General features: G+C 32.0%; 1 protein-coding gene across 2 annotated transcripts; it reads right to left on the minus strand.

Moving 5' to 3' along the window:
* Positions 1–638: 638 nt before the first annotated feature.
* LOC110030617 (BRCA1-associated protein) lies at positions 639–15,244 on the minus strand. 2 transcript variants are annotated; one of them, XM_020733412.1, is made up of 12 exons: positions 14,922–15,244; positions 14,731–14,846; positions 14,542–14,650; positions 14,341–14,455; positions 9,530–9,627; positions 7,671–7,777; positions 6,973–7,222; positions 6,808–6,861; positions 6,235–6,378; positions 6,036–6,100; positions 1,305–1,359; positions 639–961 (listed from the first exon to the last, which is right to left on the minus strand). In XM_020733412.1, exons 1-12 carry the CDS (start codon positions 15,171–15,173, stop codon positions 800–802), a joined length of 1,527 nt encoding a protein of 508 aa, XP_020589071.1. In that variant the 5' UTR covers positions 15,174–15,244; the 3' UTR covers positions 639–799. The 2 variants fall into 2 exon arrangements, with proteins under 2 accessions (XP_020589071.1, XP_020589072.1); XM_020733413.1 differs by having other exon boundaries at positions 872–961; positions 1,305–1,376.
* Positions 15,245–16,053: the final 809 nt, after the last annotated feature.

The following is a 16,053-nucleotide window of genomic DNA, read 5'->3' on the forward strand; positions in this document are numbered from 1 at the left end:
ACAAACAATCTTTTTTGTTCGATCATGCTTCACTCTTTTTAACTATATATATATCATTATAGCTAATTTGATCATGCAGTTATACAATTTTTATTTCGTAATAATAGTACAAATTAGAATCCAACACAAATTTATTTTTCTAATTAATTTAAAAGAACCAATCTCAACTCAAATAAGAGCCGAACACGAACGAGAATATTTAAATCGAGTCGAACACGAACAAACTATTTACAGGCAATTTCAAATACAATTGAATTTCAAACAAGCTAAACATAAGCCAAACCTAAGTTAGCTCAAGCTCGCCTCGCATACAGCCCTATATATATCACTCAATTTCTACGTTTTAACATGTCTCACAAGTCGAACACGAGTATAAATTATCATTTTAACTTCTAAAAAGTGGCATAAATACACCTCTTTATGTATAGATAACGCGAAAATTGTAAAAATTGAAGTTAAGGTATTAAATATGTAAATACAATTGAATTGAGCGATACACATGTTACTCTTCCTTAAAATATAAGATCAGTATACAATTATGTGTTCACATCAATTCCACATCACAGTATCTCTACTAACAAAGATAAGACTATTTGTAAATGAAAAAAAAAAAGCTATATTTTTTCTATTATTTTGTAAAAGTAGATTTGCATCATGCCAAATATTTCTAAATTATTTACAAACCTAATACATAAATCTCAAAAATACCACTAACATTAACTAGACTAGAATGACATATGCTATATAAATAAATAACTAATTAATCAAGTTACCTGATATGTAAATTTCAGATGTAAATCTAAGTTCTTTTTCTGGTAAACCTTGAAGATTTTCTGGATCTGGGGGAGGAAACTGGAGGTGGTGATGGGACTGGCAATAATGTGCCCCCTCTTATGTCATCAGTATCTCCTCCGACATTAAGTGTTTTCTGGGCCTCAATGAAAACGGAGAAGTCTCTGATCTGTAATTATAAAATATAAGAAAGATTTACAAATGCACCATTCTATTCTTATGTATTTATGTTATCTAAAACGTAAACTTCAATGATGTTTACATACATATCATACCACCTTATCTATGCATAAAAAAGATGTGCTTCACTTCTGGAGGTTGAAATGATTGTATTTTCTTATGTTATATGAAAGATTTGGTTGACACAAATATAAAAAAACAAAGTTCACGTCTTAAATATGTAAATATATAGGAATTGGGTGGTATGTTTGTAAATGCCCCAAAAAAAAAAATGGAATTATGAAAAAATAGAAAGCTTCTGCTGATCTGCAGAGTATAGATGGATTGATCACCTCTTCTTCCAGTTCATGAATCTTCAGATCCTTCAATCTGAGTGTTTCTCTCTCCCTGTAATGGCAAGTGAACAATATAATTGAAGATGAAAGATTAGTACAAGCAAATATAGCGAAATTTCAACTCATTGATTATCAGGGGAAAAACAAAAATGAAGGGAATACCTCAAATTTATTTATTTTTTGGGGTGATTACGTACAGGCCACCCGAAACAATGATATTTACAAAGTGATTTTTTTGAACTATCAAATTAATGTATTTACACATGCAACGGTTAAATGATTCAGAATTTGATAAAAATGAAAAATATGGGTAGGAATTTTGTCATGAATTTTGATATTTGAGATAGAAATTGAAAAATAAATGAAAGACCAGATTTGTAAATAGCAAGTTTCGGGTGGTCTACATGTAATTTCCCCTTATTTTTTTCCAATTCATGCCATCCTTCTCTCTCAAGGCAAAATTTTTCTTTTGGGAACAAGAAGGATTAACTAAACCTTGAAACTTTAGATTTAGTAAATCCTAAGAGGAATTAAATTCTGGCAAAAATTTGGCATGATAAATGCTAAATCTGATTAAATCCAAGTAAAGTATGTAGAAAATTTCTTTAAATTTTAAGGTATTGTAATGAAAAGTGGTATAAACTTCTTAAATCCTACTTCTATGGAGATTTACTAAATTAGATATTTAGCCTAAAATTGGTGCACATTGTGATTTAAGATGATATTAGGATCTATGAGGGTTAAAAAGTATCATGCTCGCTAAAACTTACAACCAAACCGTCTTCCAAAAGTTTTATTCACTTCAGTTTATTAAATCCTAAGAGGAATTAAATTCTGGCAAAAATTTGGCATGATAAATGCTAAATCTGATTAAATCCAAGTAAAGTATGTAGAAAATTTCTTTAAATTTTAAGGTATTGTAATGAAAAGTGGTATAAACTTCTTAAATCCTACTTCTATGGAGATTTACTAAATTAGATATTTAGCCTAAAATTGGTGCACATTGTGATTTAAGATGATATTAGGATCTATGAGGGTTAAAAAGTATCATGCTCGCTAAAACTTACAACCAAACCGTCTTCCAAAAGTTTTATTCACTTCAGTTTATCAGGAGCATTTTTTGTGCCCTATTTTATAGTACACTACTTTGTAAATTGGATCATTTATCTTCTCATGTGAATGTAGAATATTGTTATAGTTAAAAAACATAAAACTTATGATTTTTCATAGTTTCTTGTTTCTTTATTTTTACTTTGTACATCAATTATATTTGCTCATGATAAAATTTTCACATAAAAGCTATTTTTTCCTGACAACTGGTGTCATGCTTAATCATGCAGAGCATTCAAATATGCTCGAAACTATGAGTGAAGAAAATAAAATCAAGATAGATTTGTACTGTGAAAGTCAAAGCATCTCTTTGAGAAGGTTTATAGAGTATTAAATTACTGTTGGTGCCTAACTACACTTGAGCAAATGATAGATTAACAAAATCTATCATTTTACAATAAATAACTCTTAACTTTCTAACTTCAAGCAACCAAATGAGTCCATAATAACTTTTATTTCACTATTTAAGGACAATGGATAATTAAGTAAAGATTTATGTTGAGGGTGAAGATTTGCTACTCAAGTGCTCTTACCAACCTCTTATAGTAAATATATTGTTAAGAGAAGACCTCTTAAAGAATCTATCTCTACAACTACAACAACAAGCCTTTATCCCACTAAATGGGTTTGGTTGCATGATCATTTTTTTCCGTTACATCCTATTGAGTGTTAAATTTTCATTTAATTCTAATAGAATAAGATCATTTTTTATACAATGTCCGAGTCTTTTTAGATATGTCTCTGTTTTTCTTAACATAAGTCAATCCTAAAACATCTACTCTCCTAACGAGATCATCAGATAGTCGGCGTTTAATGTGACCAAATGATCTAAGACGACTTTCTTAAATCTTGTCCGCCGCTGGCGCTACACCAACCCAATCATGAATCTATTCATTTCACAGTTTCTCTCTAAGTGTCAGGCCACTCATCTACCTAAGCATTCTCATCTCAGCAACACTTGACTCTATTTTATGCTTCTCTTTTAAATGCCAACATTTTGCATCATAAAGCATTGCAGGTCTCACCGCTATCTTATAAAATTTTTCTTAATCCAAGTGGTACTTTTCTATCATAAATAGGTCAGATGTCTTCCTCCACTTCAACCAACCAACTTGAATTCTACTAATTCCATAGCATCCCTATCTATATCACCATAACTTTGAAAATAGACTTGATTTTCTAAAACGATCACACCTTCTAATGATTTGATCACTCATAGCTACAACTCTGCCACTAGAGCTACTACTACTAAAATTACATTCCATATATTCAGTTCTAGATCTTCTCAAACGAAAGCTTTTAAACTCTAATGTAGACCTCCACAATTCAACTTTTCCCTAAACTCTTTCTCTAGTCTTATCCACAAGAAGGATATCCTCAGTGAAAAATATACACCAAGGTGAATCCTCCTGTAAATGTCCAATAAGAGCATCCATAACTAAAGCAAAATAGATACGGGCATAAAGTTGATCCTTGATGTAATCCAACTGAAATATGAAAATACTTGGTCAATCCTCCATCTGTTCAAACACAAGTAGCAGCACTAGCATACATTTCTTTAATGACTTGAATATAAATTATATCAACACATTTCTTCTCTAGAAATCACCAAAGGATTTCTCTTGGAACCTTATCATAAGCTTTTTCTAAATCAATAAAAAACACATGTAAATTCTTCTTATTCTCTTTGTATTTCTCCATCAAACCTCACAATAAATGTATAACTTCCATAGTAGACTTGCACGACATAAATCCAAACCGAGTATGAGAAAACTTTGTATCACGTCTTAGGGCTCGTTTGAGGCGTCCTTCTATCACGTCTTAGAACTCGTTTGAGGCATCCTTGTCATTGAAGAACTTTCATAAAAAATAACGATCTGAAAAGCTCCACTAACCAATGAAGGTCCGCAAAATGAGATGATTGTGAAAAGCTTCAATCGAGAACACCTAAAGAGGCATAGAGGAGAATTTTGTCGTCGAAATGAAGAAACGCGATCTAGAACGGTGGAACGGAGCTCCTCGGTTGCAATTTGAAAACGGAGAAAACATGTTAGCGCTTTCTGAGACGTCGAACCACCAAACGAACCATCGACATTCGCTCGACGTTTTATGGATTGCAACAGAGGTATATTGGTATTTCAAACGAAGCCTTAACCTATGTTCAATTGCCCTTTCCCATGATTTTAAAGTATTACACATCTATTTAATTCCTCTACAATTTGTACACTCTTGTGCATCCCCTTTATTCTTAATAATGGAGGCCAAAATACTCTTCCTCCACTCTTCGAACATCTTTTTAGTTTTTAAAATAATATTAAAGAGTATAGTAAGCCAAGAAACTCACAAAACTCCTAGACATTTCCATAGTTCATTTGGGATATCAAGTCTACTGATTTTTCACCCTTGGTTTTCTTTAAACCTCCTCAACTTCTTTTTTACTAATGTGACGGTAAAAATAAAACATTTTATTATTATATATCTCCAATCATGACAAAATAATTGTGTAAAAATAAAATATTTTATTATTATATATCTCCAATCATGACAAAATAATTGTGTAAATTACAATGATACTCTTCTATTACAATAACGAAATAAGCATTTAGAGAGATATTGACATGCTGGAGGAGAAAAATCATAACATGAAAATGATAACATCAAGGATAAATAAGCAAATAATTCAAGTGCTCAGATTCATTGTTTATATTATATTACTATAGATTGAGTAAACCTTCATATTTGCAATTTTAGCTACAAAAAAAAACTGAAGTCATACCATTCCGAGCCAACAAATAGCCACTTTAAACATATCTAGATTCAATGTTATGTGCACTTAAGATATAAGCGGATTCATTTAGATGTCCAATAGAAGTGCTTCATAAATTACTCGTAGGTATCAAGTTCATGCATAATAAATATAAAAAGTAAAGTTTAGGTGTTAGATATGTCAATACATAGGTATGTTTGTAAATGCACCTTATTGTTTTAACTTTTAAATGAATAAAAAAAATTGGGTATTTTTATGGTGATTGACCCTTTATTACTCCTTCGAGCATTCATTATATTTTCTCATAGAAGCATTTCACACAAAAGTTGAGGGACAGAAATAAGTTCATGGCTTGCAAGTCTGCCGGAAGTTGTGGTAGAATCCCACAGCTTGTCGAGGTAGTTGAAAGGTAGTTTATAGTTGTGAAACGAAACTATTTTAAGGGGTGAGAGAAGAGAAAAGCTATATCTTCCATTTGAGGACTATGTTTGTTCATAGAAATTTATAGAAAACTAGTGGTATTTCCATACATACCAGACAACTTACTAAGACCTAAATTTCCGTATTTCCATACATACCACTGAAAGCTTTAACATCACATCAAAAATACCACTATTACTAACTTTTTAAAAGTGAAATACACCTTTTCATAAGTAGTTTAATAATGGCAATGTGTTATAAATATAAATATCAAACTTTAAGTGTTAGAAATGTAAATACATAAGAATTGTGTGGTCTGTACGTAAATTTCCCAAAAAACTATTGTGCATACAAACAATTACATATCACTGAAGCCGGATAGAAAACATCATTAATATAGATAAACATATATATATAAATAATTGGGGTACCTTTGTTCAATTTCCTTGATCTTCTCGCGCCAATGATTTTGACTTTTCATGAGATTTTCATTAATCTGGGAGTATGGACATTTGAAAGTAATTAATGAAACCTAACCGTGGCATCGATTTATGAGTTGGTGCAAACAATTCGATAAAATTAAATAAAATCAACTTCAAGAATATAAAAAGGTAAAGAAAGGAATAATACGTCAGTAAAGGTTTTCTTTTCTTTTATAACTTTTTCAATTTCAAGCTCTATGTCCTGAATCTTTGAATCCACAGCTTTTTCAACAGCTTCAGATATATATCTCTCCCTTTTCTGTTTTGCATCTTCAAGTAGAGTTTCATAATACTGTCAATAGATCAACGGGGAAAAAAGCATTCTAATTAGTTTTGAAATGTTTATGCTGTTCAATTTCCTAATCTGAGTAACAAGAAAAAGGGCCTTGCATGCATACCAAACAATTCCTATCACCACAAAAATACCACCATTTTAAACTTTACAAAGTGAAATATACCTTTTAATGCATAATTAAAGTTGCATGTATGTAAAAATTGAAGTTTAGGTGTTAGGGCAGCTGAAGCACCGAGTTGAGTTACGTCTCTATGACCTTTGAACTCACCTTTAGGTCATGCCTCTACTGCATCTGAACCTGTTTTTCTTTGTGGTTACGCCTCTACGTGAATTGAATGGTATGTAAATGAATTTTCCAATAAAAAAATACATGACAGCAAGTTGAAGGAAATATAGCAGTATCATGAAGCATTTAAGGGTGAGTACCACTCTTTGACTTTCAAGTTGACTGGCAAGTAAGCGATTGTATTCGTCCACTATCTATTAAACAAAACAAATACCATGACATAAAAAAGTTATTAAAGTAGAGAAATTCATCTCATAACCAACAAAATAAATCTCCAATCTAATGTTGAGAATTTAAACTCTTACAGCTTCAACTTTGCTTCTTAACAAAGCTCCGCTAATTCCGGAGTCCTCAGTAAACGCACAGCTTTCACAATGGTCCCCAAAAGATCTATTATTGGACTTCATCTTAACTAACTCACCATCACTCTTTGATTGATTAATTCTATGTACATAGTTATCTCCGACATAATCCCAGACCCTCTGTGTTTCCAGATCAAGAGAAAAGCAGTGCTGCGTATCTTTCCAATGTCTAAATGCATGGCCTTCTTTATACCTACATGAACGATGATCGTAAATACATAATAGAATTCATATCATGCTAGAATTTGTTAGAACAGGTAATAAAGCAAGGATGCTCCTATATATAGAATTCATTTTGATTGATTGAAAAAAGACTAAAGTGTCAAACATAGTCTACTGACTGTTTATTTAAGGTCATTTTAGTCTCATACTCTATAAAAGTGCTAAATTAGTCCCTAGACTTCTTAAATTGAGCCTAAAATTGTCTCAAAAGTACTAAATTAGTCCATAAACCTTTTAAATTAAAGCTGCAATTCTGAAACTGAATTTCAGCCCAGATTAAAAGATTATGGGGACTAAATTAACACTTATAAACTCTGGGACTAAATTGAAACTTACGGATTTTGGGACTAAAATGACCCTCTATAAAGAGTAAGATGAGTATTGTGACACTTCTCTCAATAGAAAAGCAATGTGCTGACCTTCCACATCCAACAAAGCCACATATAACACAAATCCAAAGATTTTCTGCTGTTTCGCATAACGAGCAAACAGGCTTTGCAGAATGTTCTTGGCAAAACTGGCACACCTAAAGTTAGAAGAAAAAAACATACAACAATCATTTCATCACATGCCTGTCTCACTTACACGTTTAATTGATCAATCTGCACATAATGATAAATTACTAGAAAAAAAATTTACTTTTACATTCGCTTTTTTTTTGACAAAATACTTGTGTGGTAATCCATGTTTAGTAATATGGATTTTATTTTACAGGCAGGCATTAACTTCCATATTATTCCTTCAATAGAAAGATTATCAATTGTGATTATCTTACTTAAGAAATTACTATATTTTCCAAATTTCTTTCTTGATTGGCAAGAAAGAGACCTTTCATAATCTTTCTACTTAGTTTTCACCTTCTTGTACAAAAGCTATTGTGATTGTATTTACTAAAGGAAAAAAATAAAACTATTTTTATGAACTTTCCAAGCGTTCCTGCTCTTACTCAACTAGCAAGGGTCCTTCATCTTGACATTTCAAAGCCCAAGTAAAAATCACTGCCCAAATGATAAGCTTTTCTCATTCTGTACAAAAGCAAAAGCCAAACAATTCTTGTAGTTGCTGAACTACAAAGGTTTCACATGGTCTAACCAAATTTAAAAAATAAAATAAAAAATACATACCGCTCAAATCATATGCATTCACTTATCTTTTACCTCAAATTCAATTTTAAAGTCCCTACCATCATATGCATTCACTTATCTTTTACCTCAAATTCAATTTTAAAGTCCCTACCATCTTGCCTATGCATGAAAAGGTGTATTTCACATTTCAAAAGTTAAATATGTGATGCAAAGATTTGGGATGTATAAATGTAAAAAACAAATTTTAGGTGTTAGATATGTAAATACATAGGAATTGGGTGGTATGTATGGAACTTTCCCTTAAATATATCTCTTTTAAAAGCGAGAAGCTGATTCAGCAGCTTCTGGACCACAGCAAGTGCCATCCATAATTCCATACCACATCCTACCTAAAACTTCTTCTGCACAAAATTGTCTTTCGTTGTATGGTTATAAAAGCAATTTGGGTGTTTTAAGCATATCGTGATCCCAATTGAGAAATGAATTTCAATTATCAGAGAACTGTTAATTTTAAATTGCAAGTAACTTCAACAGCCACAAACCACCCAAAACAACATCAATTTCATATCACTTTCTATGACTTCATCAATTAGGAATTATATCCTGTATCCCTAAAATTAGCAACAATCATTTACATTTTTGTGCAAGCAAAATTGCACATGAAATTTGTTTTGTGCATGCAAATTTGCACATGAAATTTGAAGAACTTTCATCACTTACTTCATAATCAGTAGCCCTTACAATCATACCATGGATTAACTATCTCAAATGTACAAAAAACATCAGACAATAAGCTATACAAAGAACTAGAGAATATAACATCAGGGGATACTTATTAAGAAGATTTACAAACACACCACTTAGTTCCTATGCATTTACATATCTAACACCTGAACTTCAATTTGTACACATATGCCACCTTAACTATGCATGAAAAGGTGACTATGCATGAAAAGGTGTATTGTATTTCACCACTTCAAAAGTTAATATGGTGGTAGTTTTGATGTGAAATGACAGATTTGGGTGGTATAAATGTTAAAAAAAAAGTATAGGTGTTAGATATGTGAATGCATAGGATTTGGGTTGTATGTACGAAAATCCCCTAAATATTAAGGGCAATAGTGGTATCTGAAATAGGTCAAATCAAGCAAAATACATGGTGAAGACAATAAAATAACCATACTGTCCCTTACTGAACAAGAAGAGTTGGTCCACTTTGATATGCATGAGCATTGAAAGGAATGATCACAAGTAGTAGACATGATGCCAGTTATCTCTTGGTCCAGTCTTTCTGAAGCATTAAATATGGGGTGAGTACAAATATCAACTAAGATGCGAAGAACATTGTAATAAAAGCTCAAAGAAACTATAATATATGAAAATACACCAATATAAGAATTTCAATATGAACCACCAAACCATAAAAACAGATATAAACAAATTATCCACAAAAAGGAAAGAAAGATGATCGCAGAATAAACCATATTTATATTTTTTCTCCCTTAGATGCCGCATTTAGTCATCCAACAAATGTTTTTGCAATAAATAAGGAACTCCTCGATTGTTGTTTCAATGATTTCATTAAAACATTGCATTATATGTAAATGCATAAAAAAACAAGTATGTTTTCTAGTCCAAACTAAACTTTTGTGAATCCCATTATCATTTCACAAAGAAAATTATGAAAAGAATTTTATCTATTTAAAGCCATAATTGTTGGTTGTGAGATCAACAACAACAACAACAACAAAACCTTTATCCCACTAAGTGGGGTCGGCTACATGAACCTTTTTTTCTCCATTGCGTCCAATTTAGTGTCATATCTTTTCATTTAATTCTAATAAATTTAAATTTAAAAAATTAATCTCATTTTAACACAACATGCCCAAGTTTTCCTATGTCTACCTCTACCTTTCATAACATAAGTCGAATCTAAAACATCTACTATTCTAATTGGATCATCAGATGGTCAACTTTTAATGTGACCAAACCATCTAAGACGGCTCTCCCTAATTTTTTCTGTCACAGGAGCAACACCATCCCTATCACGAATATATTCATTTCGCATTTTGTCTTTAAGTGTGAAGTCACTCAGCCACCTAATCATTCTCATCTCGGCAACACTTAACTTAGTTTTATGCTTCTCTTTTAAAGGCCGACATTCAGTGTCATAGAGCATTGCAAGTCTCACCACCATTTTATAAAATTTTCCTTTCAGTCTAAGCGGTACTTTTCTATCGCACAATAGACCCAAAGCATTCCTCCACTTCAACCAACCAACTTGAATTCTACTAATAACATCCCCATCAATATCACCATCACTTTGAAAAATAGAACCGAGATATCTAAAACGTTCACACCTTTTACATTTCTGTCACTAGAGCTAATACTACTAAAATTACATTCTATGTATTCAATTTTAGTTCTCCTCAAACAAGGACTTTAAACTCGAAGGTAGAACTCCACAATACAAGTTTTTCCTGAGCTTTTTCTCTCGTCTTATCCACGAGAAGGATATCATCAACAAAAAGCATACACCAAGGTAGGGGTGTAAACGAGCCGAATACGAGGCTCAGCTCGTGTTCGGCTCGTTTATATTTCGAGCTCAAAAAGTGTGTTCGTATTCGGCTCGTTTGCTTAACGAGCCGAACACGAGCCATTCACGGACAAAGAGTTGTTTTGACAACCCTAATCACGTAGTGATATGATGTTAAAAATTGGGATAAGATTTAAAACATTATTTGAATCTGATTTAATAATTTATTACTTTTAATTGATTATAAATCTTTATAGTCTTGTAGTCAATTAAATTTTTTAAAAATTTTACTCATCAAAGATCAATATATATGTATGTATATATAAAATTGATTAGTAGTATTTCGAGTCAAATGCTTCAATCAGGATATGTTAAATCATATATATTTAACAGCCTCTCAATCAGATATATTAAATCAGCATTACAATTTCAGTAGTTTTAATGGTTGATCCTAATTAGGTACATACTCCTGTAAGTGTCCAGTAAGACCATCGATAACTAAAGCAAAAGGATATGGGCTTAAAGTCGATCCCTGATGCAAACCAACGGAAATCGGAAAATATTTGGTCAATCCTCCTATTTGAAAACAAGTAACAACACTTGTATGACTTGAATATAAGTCATATCAACACCTTTCTTCTCAAGAACTTTCCAAAGGATATCTCTTGGAACCTTATTGTAAGCTTTTTTTCTAAATCAATACTAAATCAATAATCAATAAAAATCATATTTAGATCCTCCGTAATATCTCTGAACTTCTCCATCAATAAATGTATAGCTTCCATAGTAGACCTGCCCGACAAAAATCCAAATTGATTATGAAAAATCTTTGTAATATGTCTTAACCTAAGTTCAATTAACATCACCCATATTTTAAAAGTATGACACGTCAACTTAATTCCTCCATAATTTGCACACGTTTGTGCATCCCCTTTATTCTAAAAAATGGGGGTCAAAATACTCTTCCTCCACTCCTCAAACATCTTTTTAGTTTTTTAAAATAATATTAAAGAGTAAAATAATATTAAAGAGTTTTAAAATAATATTAAAGAGTTTAGTAAGCCAAGAAACTGTCAAATCTCCTAAATATACTTCATTTGGGATATCATCAGGTCCTACAGACATTGCACCATTAGTTTTCATTAAAGACTCCTCAACTCCTTTTTTACTAATACAACGGTAAAAATGAAACATTTTATTATTATTAACAATATTAAGATGATTGTATTTTCCGAAACTTTATTAAGAAAATTATCAAAATAACTCACCCACTTATTTTGAATAACTTTTTCTAAGAAAAGCAACTTTTTCTAAGAAAAGCACTTTTAAGAAAAGCACTTTTTGGTTTTCATCTTTAAGACACTTAAGTTAAATCTTTACTTTTCTTTTCTCTTTGTTTGGCTAGTTTATACATATATTTTTCACACACTTTAGTATCTAATATATTATAAAGATCACTAAAAACAAAAGTTTTAGCGTCACAGATTGTTCTCTTAGACAACCGGGCCGTTTGATATTTTTCCTAGTTTTCAAAGCTTTTATATTTAAAACATTTTTTATAACATAACTATGATATTTTATCTTTTATTATTCTATCACCAACTATTTTTATTTATAGAAACTTTTTTTTATTCTCCAAGTACAAATTTTGTCACTTGTTTAATAGTGTTTGTTATTTTATCCCACATAAAATTTGTTTCTTCATGAACATCCCAAATTTTGAAATCATGAATTTCAGCCATAAAAATAATTTATTTATGACTTTAAGATACCCCCATCTAATTCTATGACAATGATTCATAGTATTTTTATTTTACAAATCTTCATCTTAAAATTTAGAACTAATAATCGATGTTGAGTACTTAAATCCTCACTTTGAATAACCTTACAATCTTTACATTCTCAACAATTTTTTCTTCTCATAAGAAAATAATCAATTTGTGTTTTATTAGCTCTATTTTCATAAGTAATAATATGTTAATCTCTTTTCTTGAAAAAGTATTAGTAATTACCAAATCATACGGTGAAACAAAATCTAAAATATCTCTATCTTCTTCATTAATCACTTCAAAATCATAGCCACTATGAATATTTCTAAAATCTTTTACCACTCTACTAACATGTCCATTTAAATCTCCTCCAATAAAAATTTCTTTTTCAAGAGGTGTCATTTGTAATATTTTTTTTAGTCTATTCCATAATTTTTCTAATTTATCTTTATAACCTATATCTAAACCTACTTGAAGGCATAAGCAATTATAACATTAAAAAAATTATTAACAACAATAATCTTACGGGCTATAATTCTATCTCCAACTTCATTAATTTTTACAACATTATCTTTCAAACTCTTATCTATAATTACACCTACATCATTTCTAGTGCGACTCTTACCTGAATACCAAAGTTTAAAACCTTAGGTATCAATCTCCTTACCCATTTAGTTTCTAAAACACATAAGATATTGATTTTTTTATGAATCATAATATCAATTAATTCTATTAATTTACCAGTGAGAGTACTTGTATTACAAGATTATATCCTAACATTACTTATATGGACAAACTTTTTTACCTACATCCGTCCGTAATGTAGGAACGCTTGTTTATTTCACATTATATCCGGGAGTCGGTGTAGCGACCCTTGCACACTTTTCACTGTATTCAGACCATAGAATACATCGCTTTCAAATGACGCCCTAGCACTTACACAATTATCAAAATGATCCATGTCATGACTTTTTCGATCAATTTTTACGTTGGTTGTCGACTACCAAATGCAACTCTCCACTTTTCACATCTAGGCTTGGGACCGGCAATGATTGTAAGATCAAATGAGAAAATTTAAGGGTTGATATTAGATTAACAATCAAATGTAAAACATACTCCAAAGTCCATGATGCTCTCTATAACTTAAATGATAAATATAGGAAAATATTTAGATCAATAGGCATCTCAAATCTATTGAATTTGTTTCAAAATAAGTGCAATATAAATTTTGATTGATATCCAATGTATTGCACTCATTTCAAAGCAAATGTAGCAGCTTTGAGACAGATCGTGATCAAACTTCCTTGTCTATAAGGAACAATGATATAACTAAAAGCCACATGAAAAGAACCTTTGAAAGCAAAAAAATGAAGAAAGAAAGATAAAACCACCAAAATTTCCTTTCTCCATAACACAAAACTGGGTCATTTACATACAACCAATTCCTTATGTATTTACATTCTAACATCTAACTTTACCTTTTACATTTAGCGCCCCCAAATCTCTCACATCACATCAAAAATACCACCAGTCTAAATTTTAAAAAGTGAAATGCACCGTTGTCGTGCATTGGTAAGGTGGCATGCATATGAAAATTGAAGTATAGGTGTTAGATGTGTAAATACATAAGAATTGAGTGGTGTATATGTAAATCTTCCGTATATGTAATCCCATAAAATTTCACAGAAATTAACTTCACCTATGCAGACAGGACAAGTTGGTAGTTCAGTGGATCCAACCAGAGGAGTACCAGCAATCTCTGTAGACTCAGTGAACTCCACAGAACCTAGAAATAGAATATGGCAAATCTCCCCCTGCATTCACCGCCAATACTAAAAACCTCACAACCATAAACAGTTCATCAGAAGAAAATATAGTAAACCGGTTAGTCATCAACAACCTCAGCTGTAGAGAATCTCCACCCATTCAGATTGAGATAGAATGCATCAGCACTCTTCTGATCGTCTAACTTAATCAGAACACTGTACCGGTCTTCCATCCCGTCGTTCCTGAAACAATAAAAAAATGTAAGTTTTCACCACATTCCCCACACACGCGCGTTTCCTTCCCACTAATCTAAAAAATATACCTAACGATCTGGAATCCTGTTGAACCGTCAGCATAGGAGCCGCAGAATCGGATGAAATCCTCCGGCAATAGATGATTAGGGACCGCGAGAACGAAGAGAAGCGTTCCTCGGCCGGCCTGAAGAAATCAATCGCAACGGATGAGAGGAATAAAACCAGCAGATGGAAGAGGAAGGAATGGGTAAGGACGAACCGGAAGAAGGTCGGAAGAGGAGTGGGGAATTGAGGACGAAGAAGGAGAAGGTGAAGAGGAAGAGGATAGAGGTAGGGTTCTGCGGTAGAGGTGAACGATTCCGCGTATAACTTTGATTCTAGAACTGGCGTTAGGGCTTCGGCTGCTGCTCGTTGCCGTGGAGACTCCATTGCCTGTGGGATCCGCCGGCGGACGGTGGCCTTCGTCCTCCTGTAGAGCTGAGTCCACCGAGTGGATCCGCAGGCAAAACATGGCCCTTCGTACGCTTCCTCGCGGCGATTCAAGAAATTCTACAGGGAAGCTGTCGCTGCCGGGCGCGCACTCACACGAAGGAAAATTTACATCTATAACACTCAATTTTTATGAATTTATATTTCTAATATCAAAATTTTAATATTCACACGCATAAAATTATTGTTCACATCAAAAAATAGTACTACTATATTTAAATTGTGAAATTTGCATTTTCATGTATAGATAAAATCCTATGTGTGTAAATATGAAAGTTTAAATATGAGATACATAAATCTATAAGAATTGCATGCTATGAATGTAAATTTTCCTATTTATAAACAATTAGTTATATATGATTAAGTAGTTAATAAATCTCGATCAATATATTTTTATTTATAACACAAACACATATAACAAAATAGAATATATATAATAACTATGATATATATGTAATGATTCTCGAATGAGAAAAAAAAATTATAATTGTAAATATGATTAAGTTTTGAATCAGTGTAGTGAACAATGACAGCAACTAAAAGCCCTCCAAAAAGTAAAACATGTTGAAAAGTTGAAAATCTTCCTATAGGGATGATCCTTACCTAAGATGATTCTTTTTTTTTTTATGGAAGTGGACACTTACCACAAAACAAATTCATAAACTAATTTCTTAAAAATATACTTAGTAGGGTGTCAAAAATTGACCCGACACACCAACGGGGGTAAGACTCGACTTAAAAAAACCGGGTTAGGGTTGGCCTGAATTTTTTTGGAGTCGGTCAGGTCAGAGAACTCAACCCGTTTATTATTCGGGTTGGGTTCGGATTGACGGGTCAAGCTCGAGTTCAGTTCGAGCTCCGTTTTTATTTTTTTCTCTCATTTATTATTCGGGTCGGGTTCG

The sequence above is a fragment of the Phalaenopsis equestris genome, unplaced genomic scaffold (genome assembly GCF_001263595.1).
Source record: "Phalaenopsis equestris unplaced genomic scaffold, ASM126359v1 Scaffold000741, whole genome shotgun sequence".
Taxonomy (NCBI): domain Eukaryota; kingdom Viridiplantae; phylum Streptophyta; class Magnoliopsida; order Asparagales; family Orchidaceae; genus Phalaenopsis; species Phalaenopsis equestris.

What these genes read in the sequence shown, in the direction of transcription:
- LOC110030617 (XM_020733412.1), bottom strand. Translation starts at nt 15,173, where the DNA reads ATGTTTTGCCTGCGGATCCACTCGGTGGACTCAGCTCTACAGGAGGAC. An exon ending in GGACCAACTCTTCTTGTTCA is followed by an intron (nt 7,778 to 9,529) that starts GTAAGGGACAGT and finishes TTCTAACTTTAG; the next exon opens with GTGTGCCAGTTTTGCCAAGA. An exon ending in AAAAGAAAACCTTTACTGAC is followed by an intron (nt 6,101 to 6,234) that starts GTATTATTCCTT and finishes CCATACTCCCAG; the next exon opens with ATTAATGAAAATCTCATGAA.